This window comes from Sciurus vulgaris, assembly GCF_902686455.1.
Source record: "Sciurus vulgaris genome assembly, chromosome: 9".
Classification (NCBI taxonomy): Eukaryota; Metazoa; Chordata; class Mammalia; order Rodentia; family Sciuridae; genus Sciurus; species Sciurus vulgaris.
In genome coordinates this window covers 26258040-26273868 of record NC_136469.1, presented here as the reverse complement: position 1 = coordinate 26273868, position 15829 = coordinate 26258040, and the positions used below count along the sequence as shown (strand labels likewise).

At 41.4% G+C, this 15829-nt stretch overlaps 1 protein-coding gene across 4 annotated transcripts in view; it reads left to right on the top strand.

Moving 5' to 3' along the window:
• The window catches only part of NR3C2 (nuclear receptor subfamily 3 group C member 2), a 330269-nt gene that overhangs the window by 254817 nt on the left and 59623 nt on the right, over positions 1 to 15829 (top strand). For all 4 annotated transcript variants that reach the window (XM_079154578.1, XM_079154580.1, XM_079154577.1 and 1 more), the window contains exons 5-6: positions 12406 to 12750; positions 13770 to 13914. In XM_079154578.1, coding sequence (XP_079010704.1) covers positions 12406 to 12750; positions 13770 to 13914 — 490 coding nt within the window. The remainder of the gene's footprint in view (positions 1 to 12405; positions 12751 to 13769; positions 13915 to 15829) is intronic.

The window sequence follows — 15829 nt, the reverse complement described above, 5'->3', positions numbered from 1 at the left end:
AAATAAATAAATAAAAAATAAAAATAAAAAGGGGCCTGGGGATGTGGCTCAGTGGTTAAGTGCCCCTGAGTTCAATTCCTGATACCAAAAAACAACAGCAATAACAAAAATTCACATAGCTTTTAATCAGTATTTATACTTCAGTAATTAAAGAAATTAAAGCGTAATTGTGGACAAAGAACTGAAATTATTTATAATCACTTTCGGTCCTTATAAATTGTCCCAGGTAGCTGGATAGTATATTTTATAGTTTCTTCCCAAAACTTTTAATTTATTTCTTCCATCTTTTTGAAGAAGCTGGTTGACAGTAGTTTCCCAGAAAACATGTTGAGAATTGTTTTGCTTTGTTTTTTAAGCATGTGAAAATTGAGGAATGTGAACTCTGTAACAGCTGTTAATATTGAGAATAATCCAGGTAAAGGATTTCTTGACCAGACTGATTTAAATTCAGTGTCACAAAAGATGGACTCCCGTAGAGATTAGTTTATGCCCTGTAGCATGAAGATAGAATGGCAAGGGTGTTTGTGGGTACTTTAGGTCCATTATCCTGATGCTCCTTGGCACTTAGGAAAATGGCGTGTTTATGCCAGTGTGGATAGCTGCCCTCCTGGGATTCCACTCGTGGCTAACATTCCAGTTGTCTTTCATGTATTGATTTCGACTCTGGGAAGTCTGCAGCAGTTTCTCAAGATCATCTTAAAATTTGCAGTTGGAACAGTACATGCCAGTTAGCAGGTGATTTGCCAGCCTCGTCTTCTGGTATACCGTTACCAGAACACAAGTGTCCTTCTATACAGAAAAGGCAGCTGGCAATCATACAAACACTGGTGGACTGATAGCCACCAAGAAGCAGGGGGAGCTTTGTCATCTCCACCTGTAACAGTTTCGTACGGTAATCTTGGAGAAGCAATTTTGCTTAGCAGTCTGGAATTGTTTGGTTTTATGTTTACACCAAATTGAGCAGACAGTAGAGTAGTTGTAGGTGGGCTTGGGAGAGGTCTTTAGCCTCCCCCTCATAATTTTATCAATGCCTTCTAACCTGCCATAAAGAAATATGAATGGTAACTATCTCCTGAGCAAACGTGGTTCCACAGATTCCTCCAAACCCCGCCCACCTAAAACAAATTCTGTGCTTGACCCTGCTAACAGGCCACTGAACTTGAAATGATGACACTCAGCGTATACACCACCTCTACTAATTGGAATCTCAGGCCAGCCATTCATCTTCCTGGTGTCTTATACCCTCTAAGTTAAAATGAGATTAAACTGGCTGTTTTGTGAGGTCCCTTTTGGTCTTAGAAAGCTATAATTCTGTTAAGGTGCTCACAATATGGGTACTCGAACCTCAACTCATCACGGTCTTTCAGCCTTTCTTTACATTCCCCTCCCCCCAGCCCTTCCACAAGAATAGGAAGGGTCAAGGGCAGGGACCTTGCTTCTACCCACAGAGAGGCTGCTGTGTCTCACCAATGCATACTGGGCCCTCTGATTAGGAATACAGGCTGCTGCTTCTCTATTCTGTCTCTGGACTGTGAGTCTATGAAGCTAAAGAGTAAAAGCCTCTTTTTTTTTTTTCCCCTTTTTTTTGGCTTCTGCCTTTTTCCATCTCCTTCAGACTCTCCCAAGGTCAGAAGTGGCAAAACTGTCTGCTTGGTTGCTGCCCAGCCAGAGAAGCCAGCAGCAGGCCCCTTGGCCACAGGTTGCCAGCCCTCTCTGCTTCTGTACACAACGCACTTCTTCTTGGGCAATAGTTGGCTCCTTTTTTTTTGTTATCACACCGAGGCTGGGTTGAGCCTTGGCTAGAGATGTTTTTTAGGTAGACCAGCCAACCCTGGTGTTTGGAGTGAAACCTAACAGCCTCTCTTTCTGTTTCTCTTAAAAGCCTCGTAGAGAAGGAAAGTTAAGTGGTTGTAGAGCATAAGCAAAATATCCATTCAATTCATATGCTCTTTCCTTCACTGTGTTCAGAAAGCACTTATTTAATGCATACTGTGGGTCATGCAAAAGAGCACTTAGACAAGTTCTAAGCATAATAATCCAGAAATCAAATAAATGAATCTGGAGTGTCATTATGTTGCACATGGTCTCATGACTTGTTCTTCATGGCCAAATCTGTGAAGGAAGACTATCAAAATCTAAAAGAGAATTTCTAACTTTAACTGTGGATCCAAAAAAGTACCATTCTCTGAAGAGACATTATAGACTTGTATCATTCTTATTCATATGAGGATTAAAAATTATGCTGGGAATTAAAAATTGTGTTTTACATGATATGTGACTTAAAACAGCATTGTTCAATTGAAAATTATAACATAAAATTGACCTTTAATCCAAATCAGCAGTGAAGATTCTAGACCAGAGCCTGCTCAGAGTGACAGCCCAGGACCACCTGTCATACCTGGAGGGGTTGCTCTAACACTAGCAAAGCCACCAGTGGAATCTGCCCATCCAAGATCCCACTCGTTCCTCTGAGCTCCATATAGGAGTGTTAAAATCACCAGGTGCCTGCAGTCTTGCTTCAGATAAAGGGAAGCCATCTTTGGAACACAAGCTGAATACTTGAAGGACAGAGCCAACAAGAAGAAGAAACAAAAACTGTTTTTAATTTTTTTATTATAAATGTGATGTTACTTTAAGAATTACTGGCTTTAAAAGTGAATTGCACCCCTCCAAAAAACACTTGCCCAAGAGGTCCAGTTATCCTTCCTGAAGTACTTACATAAACCTCCCAGAAGTCCTCAGGGCAGTGCACCTTCTCAGCTTTGATGGAGAAGGGCTGGCTCATTTCCATCTAAGTCCATGGTTTATTGTCAGATGTGAAAGAGAAAATAACCATTATAAGGAATTGCCCAAAATAGCAAGCCCTTTACTGTTAAATTCTCCTACAAGTTTGTTTTCAATGAGTTTGCATCTTGTTTATTAAGAACTATCTTTCTGTAGTGAAAATTCTTTTTTTTTTTTTTTTTTGGTGTTGCTAAATGATGTAAATGTGAAGAATACTTTGGAAACCAAAATGGAAAGCATATTCTTTTAAAGAAGCTTTTGTTCACCCGGCTGTGCTGAATTAGGTTTTGAGAGAGTCATCAAAGCTCTGGAATTTACACTGTGGCAGAATACCAAATGAAAAAATAGAAGTGAGCCTTGTCAACAGAGCTGGGCAGGGCAGGCCTGCATCGCCCCCTCCCTGGCCTGGGTCCCTGAGACTGGCCAGCCCAAGACATCATCAAAGCGCCTCAGGATGCTGCAGGACCAAACCTGGGGGCAAAGGAAAGCTGGAATGGAAAACTGAGGAGCAACTACAAGAGGGTCACCTATTCAAGAAAGGCCATTCGCTTTGGCTCTGCTTGATCTGGGAGTTCCCAGACCAAGTCAGCCTGTATCCTGAAGAGAACCCAGCCTAGAAAAATAACTATTTTTTTTCAAGTACATGCATCATTGGCTACTATTAATTCTTAATTTAGACTCACCCTGATAATGTCAGTGGAATAAAATGTGGAATAATATTTATTTAAAGATATAAACATTAACATTGGTTTTCTCTTTCCCGGGGCCTATTTAATCCACCCCCAACTTGAGTGGCATCCTGTGAACTTGTTAATTTGTACTTAAGTTCATCCTGTTTTATGTTGGTGTTAGCCTCTAACTGGAAGACTTTAAAAATTGTTTGGCCTCTCTAGCATTTGTAAAATGTCCTTAATATTAGAGTAATAATACTCAGAAATATGTCCTATCTTCTGTGTTATACCAATTGTGAAATACATGACTTCTCTATCCATTCAGAGGAGTGTTATTTTCTGTTTGATTATCTGACTTCTCAGCACCTTTTCTTAGCAAACAATTTTGATGATTTTTTTGATCATTCAGTTGTAGTCGCAACATTGATGGTCTTGAGTAAAATTTGCCCAGTTTGCTTTTCTTATAAATAACAGCAAGGATTATTTATGACCTATTTCAAATTAATGTGATTTTTATAAGATATGCTGTTAAGGAATAATCCTTGAAAAAATAATTAAAATTATAATGATATAGCTTTGAGTAATCATTTTAAAGAAAGTTTTGAACTATGAGGAATATGTTTGACGAGGAGAAACATTTTTTGGAGAAAATAAGTCAAAGTATTTTTCAAGAAAATCAGTATTTGAGATGAAACTAGATTAGTATCCTCATCTGTATATTTTTCCATCCCTCATAAATAGTTTTTATTTCTTAGGGACATAAATGATGCTGATCCTTTAAAGGAAAAAATCTGAAATTGAGTTCAGGCAACATTCTTAGTCACCTCACAGTTCTCAGGCCAGTCCCAAGTTGCAAGGGACCTGGGGACCAAAGGGACCAAGATGTGGACTCCAGTGCAGTAAAATGACAGCAGACGCTGGGAGAACAAGCACGATCACCCACACAGGCTGGAAAAGCCAGGGGCAAAGCAAAGTCCATGTATTATATTTTAAATATTCTTTGGGCACCTCTTTCAGGAACATTCTGTTGAATTTTTTGTAAGGAAAAAATACCATTTTCTAGCATAATATCCCCCTCAGACATCTCTTTGGTAAACTTTTTTTTTTTGTAGTGCCAGGGATTGAACCCAGGTCTCGTGCATACCAAGCCCACACTCCACCACTGAGCTGTACGCCCCCAACCCTCAACTCTGATATTTCTAGATCGTATTTGCTTAAAGTGAATCCCTCTCAAGTTGACTTCCAGTTTGAGAAGGTCTGTACCCGGCCCGGCCCACCCTTTGGGTTTTCTACCCAGCATGGGTTCTTGCATCTGACTCATCCTGCTCAGCCTACGTTTAGTGAGGATCAGGCTAGAACTTGGGAGAGTTCAGTCAATTAAGCGGGGTGCCGTGGCCTGTTTCCAGGTCACCGCCTTCTGCTTCATACTTGTACTGTGTTCACCTCCGTGACCTTGTTACAACAGTAATGTTTCTAACCATTTCTAATGAGACTGTCTTCCTTGCATACCCAATGAGATTGTGCTTGGTGTAATAAATTCTCTGCTCAGACACATGCCAAGAAGGCAGCCCTTGCAGCTGTAAAAGAATTCACTTTTTAACTGAGGGAGGGGCCCTTGGCTGGGTGGCCACAACTATTACAGAGCCAGCTTTTTAAATTTTATTTTAAGTATGTTATAAAACTTCTTAGAGGCTTAGCATACCCACATTTATCAATCCAACAGTTATTCCCAGAGAATAATTTACAAAGGAGATAATCTGTATTTTCTAAAGAATGCTAATTGATTTAAAAGATATGTATATCCAAAAAGCTCAATTATGTGTTGCGATGGAATTTGGAGAAACTTTGTTTTCAAGAAGAGATAATAAAGTTCTTCCTCCAATTTATTTTAGATCTTATAAGACAGACTGGTTTGATTTCTGCCTTTTAGATTTCTCCTCAGTTAGAATTAAGGTATCCTAACCAAGAGCAGATGCAAAAAGCCCAGGTTGTCCCCAAGACTGCAGAGGTTGACTGCACTGTCGAGGGAATTAGAAAAGAAAGCCGCCATATTGGTTCAGGGTGATATATGCCACTTATTTAAAAGACAAGCTACTGTCACTAGAGGTGACCAGTGATAACCTTGCAGATAACTGAGAAAGTTGTTTTGCCTCTAGATCCCCTTCTGGCCCCTTTGACCACCTGCTTAGATGTGAACTACTGGTATGATGGGGTTTCTCTGTTGTAGATTTTCATGTGCTTCTCACCCTAACTACCACAACCAAGCACTATGCTTTTACTCAGCAAATCACTACCTCACACAGTGCATAGGAAAATTGAATGGGGTATTTTTTAAAAGATGCTATTTTGGTGCCTGGCATAAAGATACTCAATTAATGATAGCTCTTTTCCCCACAAGGCAAATTGTGTACTTGTAGAATTCAGAGAAGCCAAAGAGTATATTTTAAATATGGGACTGAGCAAACAGTTCTGTGCATTACAGTGATGAAACTCCTTTCTAAAAAGGAGTGAGGTGAAAGAGGGAACATAGAGAACTTTAGGTGGATTTGTTTGTTGTTTTTTCTGCAATGCTGAATATTCCTTCAAGTGTGTATTCTGAGATCACAGTATTTGCTCTCTGTGCATATCGTGGAGAAATATTTCTAAAATCGTGTCTTACCTTACTTGTAAGTGAAAGGGATTTATTCCTGTTTCTCAGACAAATAGAAATCAGAGATGTTCCTTTCAGATGAATGTGAAGCTGGAATGTACATTGGTGGGTCTCCCTGGCTTCCATGGTGGGCCCCTGGGTCTCCAGAGCTCAATCCCTCTTCATCCTGAGGGCAGACCTGTGCTTGGGAGCAGGTGCCTGTCTGCCTACGATTCGGAGTTTATAGAGTGTTGCATGTTCCTGCGAGTAGTACATTCCAGACTCTCTCCATAACACATTCCAGAATGCTTGGAGGAAATTCTCCTGAGGACTGATCTAAACCCCTTCTTCTGACTTCTAAACTCTCCGTATCTTATCTTGGCCTCAGTGATCATAAAAAATGCATTGTGTCCACTCAACATGATTCAGCAAATGTCCCTTCAAGTTTTCAGAACTGCTATCGGGTTTCTCATCGCCTTTAGCCTCTACTCCGGACTAAGTCAATTCCAGTCTTTTCCCTCCTTGTTGCTTTCCTGTTTTATCCAGGGATTTGCAAAGGGGGACCTTTTATCACTTTGTTGCTCCCTCTGATACTTCAGCACAGCTATGGTGGGGATGTAGGAATCGTCACTCAGAATAATCCAATGTCCACCGGACCCTGGTGTTAAGGCTCCAGTCATGTCACTGCCCCGCCCCTGCCCTTGTCCCTCCTAAGAGGTGCACAGAGAGCTTCAGCCCAGTGATGCTCTGGCTTGTCCTGATCCAAAACCAACCACTGTTTCAGCCAAAGAAAGTTCTGGAAGTGTTCTCCAATGCCCTGGGCTGATCACCAAGAGGCTACTTCCCTGACTGTTTCCTCTTCCTCTGAGGCTCTTGCTTGACTTCACACAACCCCCAGCCTGGCCACACCTTGAAGAGAAGCTGTCTCACCTTTAAAACCCTGGGCCAGGATGGAGTTTTCACACATCTGTTCCCGTGTGTACGCACACTCCTGAATCTGACTCCTGTATAAGACAAAAAGTGAGAATTCTCCCTGGGGAGAATATGAATACAGAAAACAAAAGTGCCATAAAATAATCAGATTGATTATCTGTCTAACCCAGAAGTGCCTGGCTAGGCCCTTTCTGCCTCCCTGTGTCCAGCAGGAAAGGTGGATTTCTGTCACAGGAAAGGCATCGTCCAGAACCTTTTAATCAGAGAACCCTGTTCCTACTCCCTCTGATTCCCACAAGCCTCTGCTCAGTTCTGGTGTCTGGCTGAGGAAGGCTCCCTTGGGTGGGTTAGTGGCACTTGACTGTTGATAGATCTCCATATATGAAGGTGATCTGGTTCTCAAGAACTCATGCCCAAAGCACGGTGGGAATTACCCTAGAGAGGCAGGAAAGTGGCAGCCCCAAAGGCGATGAGAAAACTTCTCCCTGCCATTTCTCTCCACATATATTGTCAGCATCCTCACCTAAAAATTATCATCATCAGCTTTATAAATTTAATTATTTTATTGATTCAGCTTCTCTTGAGATTCTAATCTTGTCAGGGCTCAGATTTTTGTTAACATGGCATTGCTGGCAAATCTGGGAACTCCCCACACAATGGATGTTAGTTTTTTGCTAAGTAATTGGTAAACATATTCTACAACAACAGCAACAAACTTGTACTTATTATGGCTAAAGATAAAGATATATATATGGATAGCTTTATATACACATTAAAATTTAATATGTGGAGGAAATCCATTCATTTGGAAAGTCTTTTAAAGTGGCCAAAGGTTGGGTTTGTGTTTGCCTTAGTAGGCTCTCAGGGCTAACAAAATTAATAATACATGTTAATTTGTTAAGCTGTGTAGATTGATCTGAGAATATTTGGGAATACTGTGGGAAACAGCCCATTTTCAACTTTGTTAACCACTCTAGGAATATCTAACCAGTTGAAATGCCGTTGTGCTGTAGTCAGTAGAGAAGCTATTTATTTATTCATGAGAGCAGCTTGCCCTGGACCCTCTCCCTGTTGTATTAGTGGCACTGCCTTGAGGACTATTTAGATGTTCATTTTCTTATTAGTACAGATTAGGAGGGTTTTTCTGTACAACCAATTAAACCTGTAGAAAAAGGACATAGGAATCTTTAGTTGCCCCCTGTGTCTCCTCTGGCAGTAGGAAGGTGAAGTGAAGTCTACAGAAACACAGTCGGGGTCATTTGGATGAAATCGATGCCCCAGGTATGAGGGTGGTGAGAGAAATCACCTGCTACAGTGGGTGGAGGATGCGGGGCAGTGTCCTGTGGGCTGTAATTACACGTGACCCATGAACAGGAAAATACACGTTTTAGCATAATTTTCTGATGTTTATTGCCAAGACCTTAAATTTCAAGACAGGAAAACATTTGTGAAATGACAGAATTCTCACTTTAATTTTTTCCCGTGAAGGGATATGATGGGGGGAAAATAATCTCTATTCTTCTAGATGTCCGTCCTGTGTTCTACTAGTGGAGGGTTGTGGGTAGTTGTCCTGCTCACCATTTCCAGGACAAACGCGTCTGTAAGTGATGCAAGTATTAGGAAACACTGCGGATCTCATCGTCTTCATGGGGCCGCTGTGGGTAGCCATCTTTCTGTTCCCTGGGTGCTTTGGCTAGAGGATGTGTCGAGGGTCACATCAGCCCCGGGAGGTAGTACTGATCAAGCAGGAAATCTTGCCAAGTGTGTTTCAAGGCCTTAGTGAATCTTGAGGTGCCACTGGAAGTTTTTCACAATTATTTTAGAGCCCCACCAAGAGGCTCCCTGCTAGGCGTTGCACATGTTGGTCAGGATAGGAAGCAGGGCCTCACCATTGCCAGCTCCTGGGGCAAGAACTCCGTGGAGAATCTATGGAGATCTGTCTCCTCACAGTGCCAGGGGAACCTGGCTGCCAAGACACTGCCATTAGTAATTAACGACTTGGCACCTGAGGGCAGTCACTGAGCACAGACTAGTTATGGTAACATCCAGGTTGAACAGCAAGACTCCTCGTTTCAGTGAGTTGAAGTGAGATTGGGAGAGAGAGTCACACGCACGCTCAGGCACACATGTAAGTAGGGTATAGAGCTGCTGTTGAGAAAGAACATAGCTCTGACCTCCTAGGCTCATGAGGTCCCCAAGCCCAGGGGCCATTAATTCCACCTTAAGGTAGTAAGGTGCTAAACAGTGATAAGACCCAAAATTTATGTTGACTGATACTTTGGATAATAGAAACAATGCTTATTATCTTCAGCCAAAAATATTCCTGGGTAATTAGCAAGCATCTTAGTTATATACTTAGATTTGAAACTTGTGCTAATCTTAAAGTATAAAAATAATACAAATTAGAGGAAAGGATTAGAAGAAGAACTACATAGTATAGAAGTTACTGCTCTGAGCCAAGACTGGATTCAAATCCCAGTGCTATATTAACCAGCTCTATAGCTGTGAAAAAGTACTTCATCTCTCTCTGTGCTTCACCTGAAAAAAATGGAAATAAATGATAGTGCCTGGTCATAGGGTCATGGTGAGCATCGGCATGCTCAAAGCATATAAGTAGCATGTGGAACTGTGCTCAGAAACTAAGTGTTCAATAAATTTTAGCTTGTATTTTGGAGAAGACATTTAAGAGTATAACTCCACAAATGGATCATTAGACAGTAGAAATTTCGAAAAGGAATAACGGCAACTCCAAGGTTTTATCTCACAATCTCAGAAGTTGGCCTGTGTTTCCCACAGGGAAGTAAATGAATTCTTTTTATATGTAATAGTTTGTTAAATTGATTAACATTTGGAGATGAAACAAACTTATCCATTTGTTTAGTACCCGTAAGCATCACAGGGAGTGTATGGTGTTATTAGGAGTATGTAGACATAATTGCCAACTTTGAAAAGTTTAAATTTAATGAGATTGCATGTATTAGTATAAAATTTTCACACATTTTTAAAAAGGTTACTTTGACTAATGTAATTAATTATTTAAACTGTACTCCCTGGGCTTTTAGAAAAGATGTTGGGTAAATAGGCTTGACTGAAGAAGCTGCATGTTGAAGATATTGATTACCTTGAACTGTTTAAGTAAATATAGATTATTCCTGAATTCCAGGTGTCCCACACATATTCACAAAATTAAAGTATAAAGTTCAGTAAAACCAAAATGTTCAATGTGATGTTGACAATCTGCTCAATAAGTTATGCCATAGATAGGTTATGCCTGGGTAAGTGCTAGAGAAAATATTAAGTATTCTTCATGGAATTTCATAGCATTGACCTTAAGTCAGCCCTGAGAATAAACACAGCATTATAGACCTAAGGCCTAAAACAAATAGGAATTTTATAATTAATTTGCAAGCAAATATCACTTTTAATAAATTTGAAAATATCACCCCTGGCTGTTTCTAGTCAATCAAATTATGATTATCATCAAATCTTATCAAGTCTTATAAAGGATGAGACCATTTTGATGAACTAGAATATTTTTAATATTTACAAGATTCTGAGCGAGAATGAAAGTGACGTTGAAATATCATTTCCGATATCAGTGATCATTTCTAATACGTTGTTGTTTGTCACAGCCAGCTGTGAGAGAGGGGAGAGGGACCTTAGCATTCCCATTTTCCAGACAAATCAACCGAGTCTTAAGAAGTTTATGTGACCCAGGAACAGTGTCTAATTGCTCCCAATGACCTACCAATGCTCTTGAGGATTTTCTTGAACTCTCATAGAATTCCCAGTTGACTGGCATTTTGGATTAGGTTGGATCTTGATTCTTTCCTTCTCTATTCTTGGTGTTTGAGGCTCTCTGCTGATTTTGTTGTTGTTTATGTTTAGTCTTTCATTCATCAGAGGCATCCTGGTTGAACTTACTGATTTGCTCAGCACTGCTGGCCCGAACTTTCTCTGCAGCTTCCTATTAGCATATATGAATGGGATACATCTGTTTTTCATTGAAACCAGATTTCTAAAAACCAGATTTGTCTGTCAAGTCTTTTATTGAAAGATACAGTGTACAAACTAATGAGCGAAACTTCAAAATTGCTTTGTTAATTTTAAATGCCTTAGAATTCAGATATTTAATGACTGTGTAGCAAATATATCTGCTGTGGGGTGATGGCTTGTCTTTGATCTGCATTGCAGGTTTTTCTGGGATGAATGTGATAAATATTAATGCCTGTAATCGTAAATACAAATGGTTATTTTTATTTTTTAAAGTTTTATTGATTGATTGCTTGATTGCAGTACTGGAATCGAACCCAGGGCCTCATACGTGCTAGGCATGTGCTCTACCACCGAGCCACATCTCCAGCCTATGAAGGGGATTTTAAAAATCAAGTTAATTGGTGTAGCATAGCCCTGTTCTGTGTTCACTTTGGATCCTGTAAGTTTGTTCTGTCTATTTGGATTAAGTAGAAGTGTCTGGTTCTTTGAGAATTTTTAAATAAGTCAGAAACATTACAATTCAAGTTACTATCACAACTCTAGGAACTTTTGAGCTTTCTTCTCTTTGTACGCATCCATTCATTCATCTTCCCAATAACCTATCCATCTACCTCTCCAACTCTTTTTTTAAAGAATTATTTATTTATTTTTATGCAGTGCTAAGAGTCAAACTCAGTGCCTCACACATGCTAGGCAAGCGCTCTACCCCTGAGCCACAGCCCCAGCCCACCTCTCCAGCTCTTAACATGTTAGCATATGAAGTAATTTGTCCTTCCTCTGAACTCTGCTTCATAACTGTGAGCTGTGTGATCTTAGATCAGTTCCTTAGCTTCTCTGGTCTCAGTTTGCTTATTCAAAATGAGAATCATAATAGTCCTCATAAAAATTGTTAAATTGGTTAATTTTTATAGGACATTTAGAACAGTGCCTAACAGTGGTGTTAGTAAGCATTCATTAAATTTTAGCTACTTTATCATGGGATTCGTCTCTATCTGCATTGCAGTACAGTTTTGTGACACACTTCTTGGCTCCTCCCCCACTGGGATGAACACCTTGGAGGACCTGGATGAGGCTTGATCATGTTGCAGTGATGAGCTGGGCTCCTGTGCAGAGCAAGTAGCATCTTGCTAAAAGAGATAAACGGTGCACATCTCTAGAATGAATGAAGGCAGGCAGGCAGTCCTTATCCCCATGTCCAAAGTGATCACAGCTGGGCTTTGTACCGTTCAGTTAGAAACATCTAAAAGGCTGTGTTCCTGTTGGTGCAACAAGAACTCTTCAGAAGCAAAGACAGGCTGCCAGTAAGCTTTGACTGACATCAAGTCAACGTTCATTGTAATTTACTTCGTGCAGTTTTAATATGCCCGTATCGTTTGTGATTTGCCTGCACAGCCCGAAAGTCAAAGAAGTTGGGAAAGTTAAAAGGCATCCATGAGGATCAGCCAGCGCAGCAGCAGCCCCCGCCCCCGCCCCCCCAGAGCCCCGAGGAAGGAACGACCTACATTGCTCCTGCCAAAGAGCCCTCCGTCAACACGGCGCTGGTTCCCCAGCTCTCCACCATTTCCCGCGCGCTCACACCGTCCCCCGCTATGGTCCTGGAAAACATCGAGCCTGAGGTTGTGTACGCGGGCTATGACAGCTCGAAGCCAGACACGGCCGAGAACCTGCTGTCCACGCTCAACCGCCTGGCAGGCAAACAGATGATTCAAGTCGTGAAGTGGGCAAAGGTACTTCCAGGTAGGATTGTGTCCCCTGCGCAGTCCTCATCCTGAGCGGATCGCCTAGGGCCACAGACTGTCCTGGTGCCTGGTGCCTCGGAATTGGAGCCCCTTACAGCCCCATTCCAGAGTTTGGCATGGATGGCCAGTTGATGGAGTGTGAAGGTAGAGGCTAGTTAAGGGGCTCTTTTCTTCTTTCAGTATTGTTTATAGAGCAGCGACATTTCTGATGCTGGCAATTAAAATGGGAAATTTTATCCCCAAAGTATTAATCAGGTAAAAATATATTATTTTGGTCAAGATACAATGGAGCCCTGTATTACCAGCTCATAACCAGGGCTCAGCTATGCCTAGGCCATGTAAGCCAAGGCCTAGTAAGCCAGTCCTAAGAGACCCTGAGCAGCCCTCCTGTCCAAAAACTCTCACTTACCCCAGCCCCCTTAACACTGTGTGTGAAATTCCTACCTCTGGGTCACTTCTGTGCTGCAGGATTTTATTAGTAAGGCCCCTAGCAATCTACAGAAGCATGACTTGGAATTGTCATCGAGTTGTCCTGGTTGGTGAATCCAGAGCAATTTCTTAGGTTACCTGTGGTGGGTCAGCAGCTAGGACACCTGACATTGAGGAAGACTCTGATGACCAATTTTTTCAAGTGGAGCTTGCCTGGGGGAAACTCTGCAGATGAATAACAAGAGGCAGGGCACAGAGGCAGGGAGGAAAGAACAAAAGGAGGCCCCCAAGGGACCAGGTGCCAAGGACAGCTGTTCCTCTGCTAAGTGTTGTCACCATCCGCTCTTAACCCCAGACTCTGCAGGTTTAGTTGGCCCTGGCAGCTCACCCTTATGGAGCATTTAGGGTGAATTTACCACGGAGTGTTGAATGGGGCCAGGCCTGGGGTGGGTGCTCTGTAAATGTCTGTTGAATTGATTCCAGTCTATTAGAGTAAAGGTAGCTGTTAGGGGCTGACTTAAGGAGCTTCTTCCTGGAATGTACTTAAATGCTAAGTGTATTTCTGTGATTAATTGTTCTGTTCTTCAGGATTTAAAAACTTGCCTCTTGAGGACCAAATTACCCTAATCCAGTATTCTTGGATGTGTCTATCATCATTTGCCTTGAGCTGGAGATCGTACAAACATACGAACAGCCAATTTCTCTATTTTGCACCAGACCTAGTCTTTAATGAGTAAGTACCTATTAATTAGCCTTCATAAAACAAACTGCAGAGTTATTCGTTATGCTTTTTTTCCCCCATAATTTCTAAACAGATGTATATGTGTGAAAGAATCTACTGAAATGGGCATTTGTAAGCATTAAAAATAGATGATTTTGAAGAACCTAAAAACCACGTTGTACCACATTACAGAGTACATACTTCAGCGTACATATAAATCAGTATATGCAAATCCCATATAATAGTAGGTGGGAATTGTCCCAAAAGAAAGATGATTCAATTGGCTCTGAAAACTCAACTGGTACAAAGCCACAATTAATAGAAAACAGTCTCTTTTGGTACCTCCTCCAGTTGGGAAGACTGTCTAATTTCTAGGAAACGTGAACATGAGGAGTGCCAGTTTCCTCGCACATCGTGTAAGGGATCTTTTGTTAACCGAATACAGCTGCTCAGTGTGTTTTCCTGACCATCGTGATTACCCTTCTTTCGATCATAAGAGAAGCCAAACTCTTATTCTGTCGTGAAACGTTTTTCATTTTATGATGTATTTTAAGAGATTGAAAGAATTTGAATAGATTTTCCCCCCCTTGGCAATGGATTCCTTCCTATTTTAAGTTTACATTTTCATACTGTTTGCACTCCACAGTAGCACATTTCACTCATGTTTATATTCAGCCACGCTTCTTTGTCAATGCTGGGTCAAGAATAAGGGAACGCTGGACTTGGGGTGGCAACCACAGCTATATTTTAACACGTGGCTCTCTCTAGAGACGGGAGAAGAGGGCTTTCAGGAAGGAAGGGGGCAGAGAAGAAAGACAGTGCTGACAAAAAGGGAGCACATGGTGCCAGTGTACCTCAGTACTGACCTGAGACCACCCCTCCACTCCAGTTCTATTCCAAAGAAAAATTAGGAATATCCGTCAATTCTCAAAGTGGCCCCTCTTGTCAAAGAGCCAGAAGAATCGTTCCCGTTCTGCTTCAATCTTCACCAAAAGCATGAAATAAAGCCGAACAATGGACACACACATTTTAATGTACTTGTTTTCCTCAGTAATGAGCTGATATTTTTAAATAGGCCAATGTAAAGGAGGTTTTATAAACCAAGGGAGAAAACCTGTTACGGAAGCTTCTTGCTTTCATGGGAGGTGCAGATGAGTGAGACTGTCTCCCCTAGTTTTCTCGGGGCATCTGCATTTGATTTTGTTTGCACAGGAGATGAATATGATCCATTTAATCTTCTTCATGATGTTTTCCATAAAATGTAACATGAAATTTGCCATTTGAATTGTGTTGTTCAGTGACACCAATCACATTCTTCACCGAACAACCATCTCCACTATCCAGCTCCGTACCCTTCCCTCATCCCAGACTGGAACTCTGAACCCATTCACATAACTCTCCAGTCCCCCTCCCCTAAACACCTGGTACCCTCTGGTCAGTGATTCTGCCTGCATTGCTGATGTCTCATTGAGGGAACTCAGGTGACCTTTGTCCTCTTCTGTTTTGCTTCTGTCACTTGGCATGATGTCTTCAGTGGTCATCTGCGTTGCTACACACATCCAGATGGCATTCCATTTTATGACTGAATGATAGCCCATTATTTGTATGTGGATCCTCATGGTTCATGTATTTCATATGTGTGAATTTGCCTCCTAGGTACCTTTATTCGCAACTTCAAATCAATACTCCCTTGTGTTTTAGCCACCAGTCTTTGACACATTCAGTGTGGCTAGAAGTTCAAGTCACCAAGAGTGCACCTTCCATCAGAGCTCAGATAAGGCAGTGTCTGCATTACCACACTGTACACACACACACACACACACACACACACACAAACACACATACACTTTGACCTTCTATTTAGTGCCATGACTTTGGACTTTTGGGCTTTTTCTTGATGATTTCCCAGGTTTCTTTGATTTTTTTT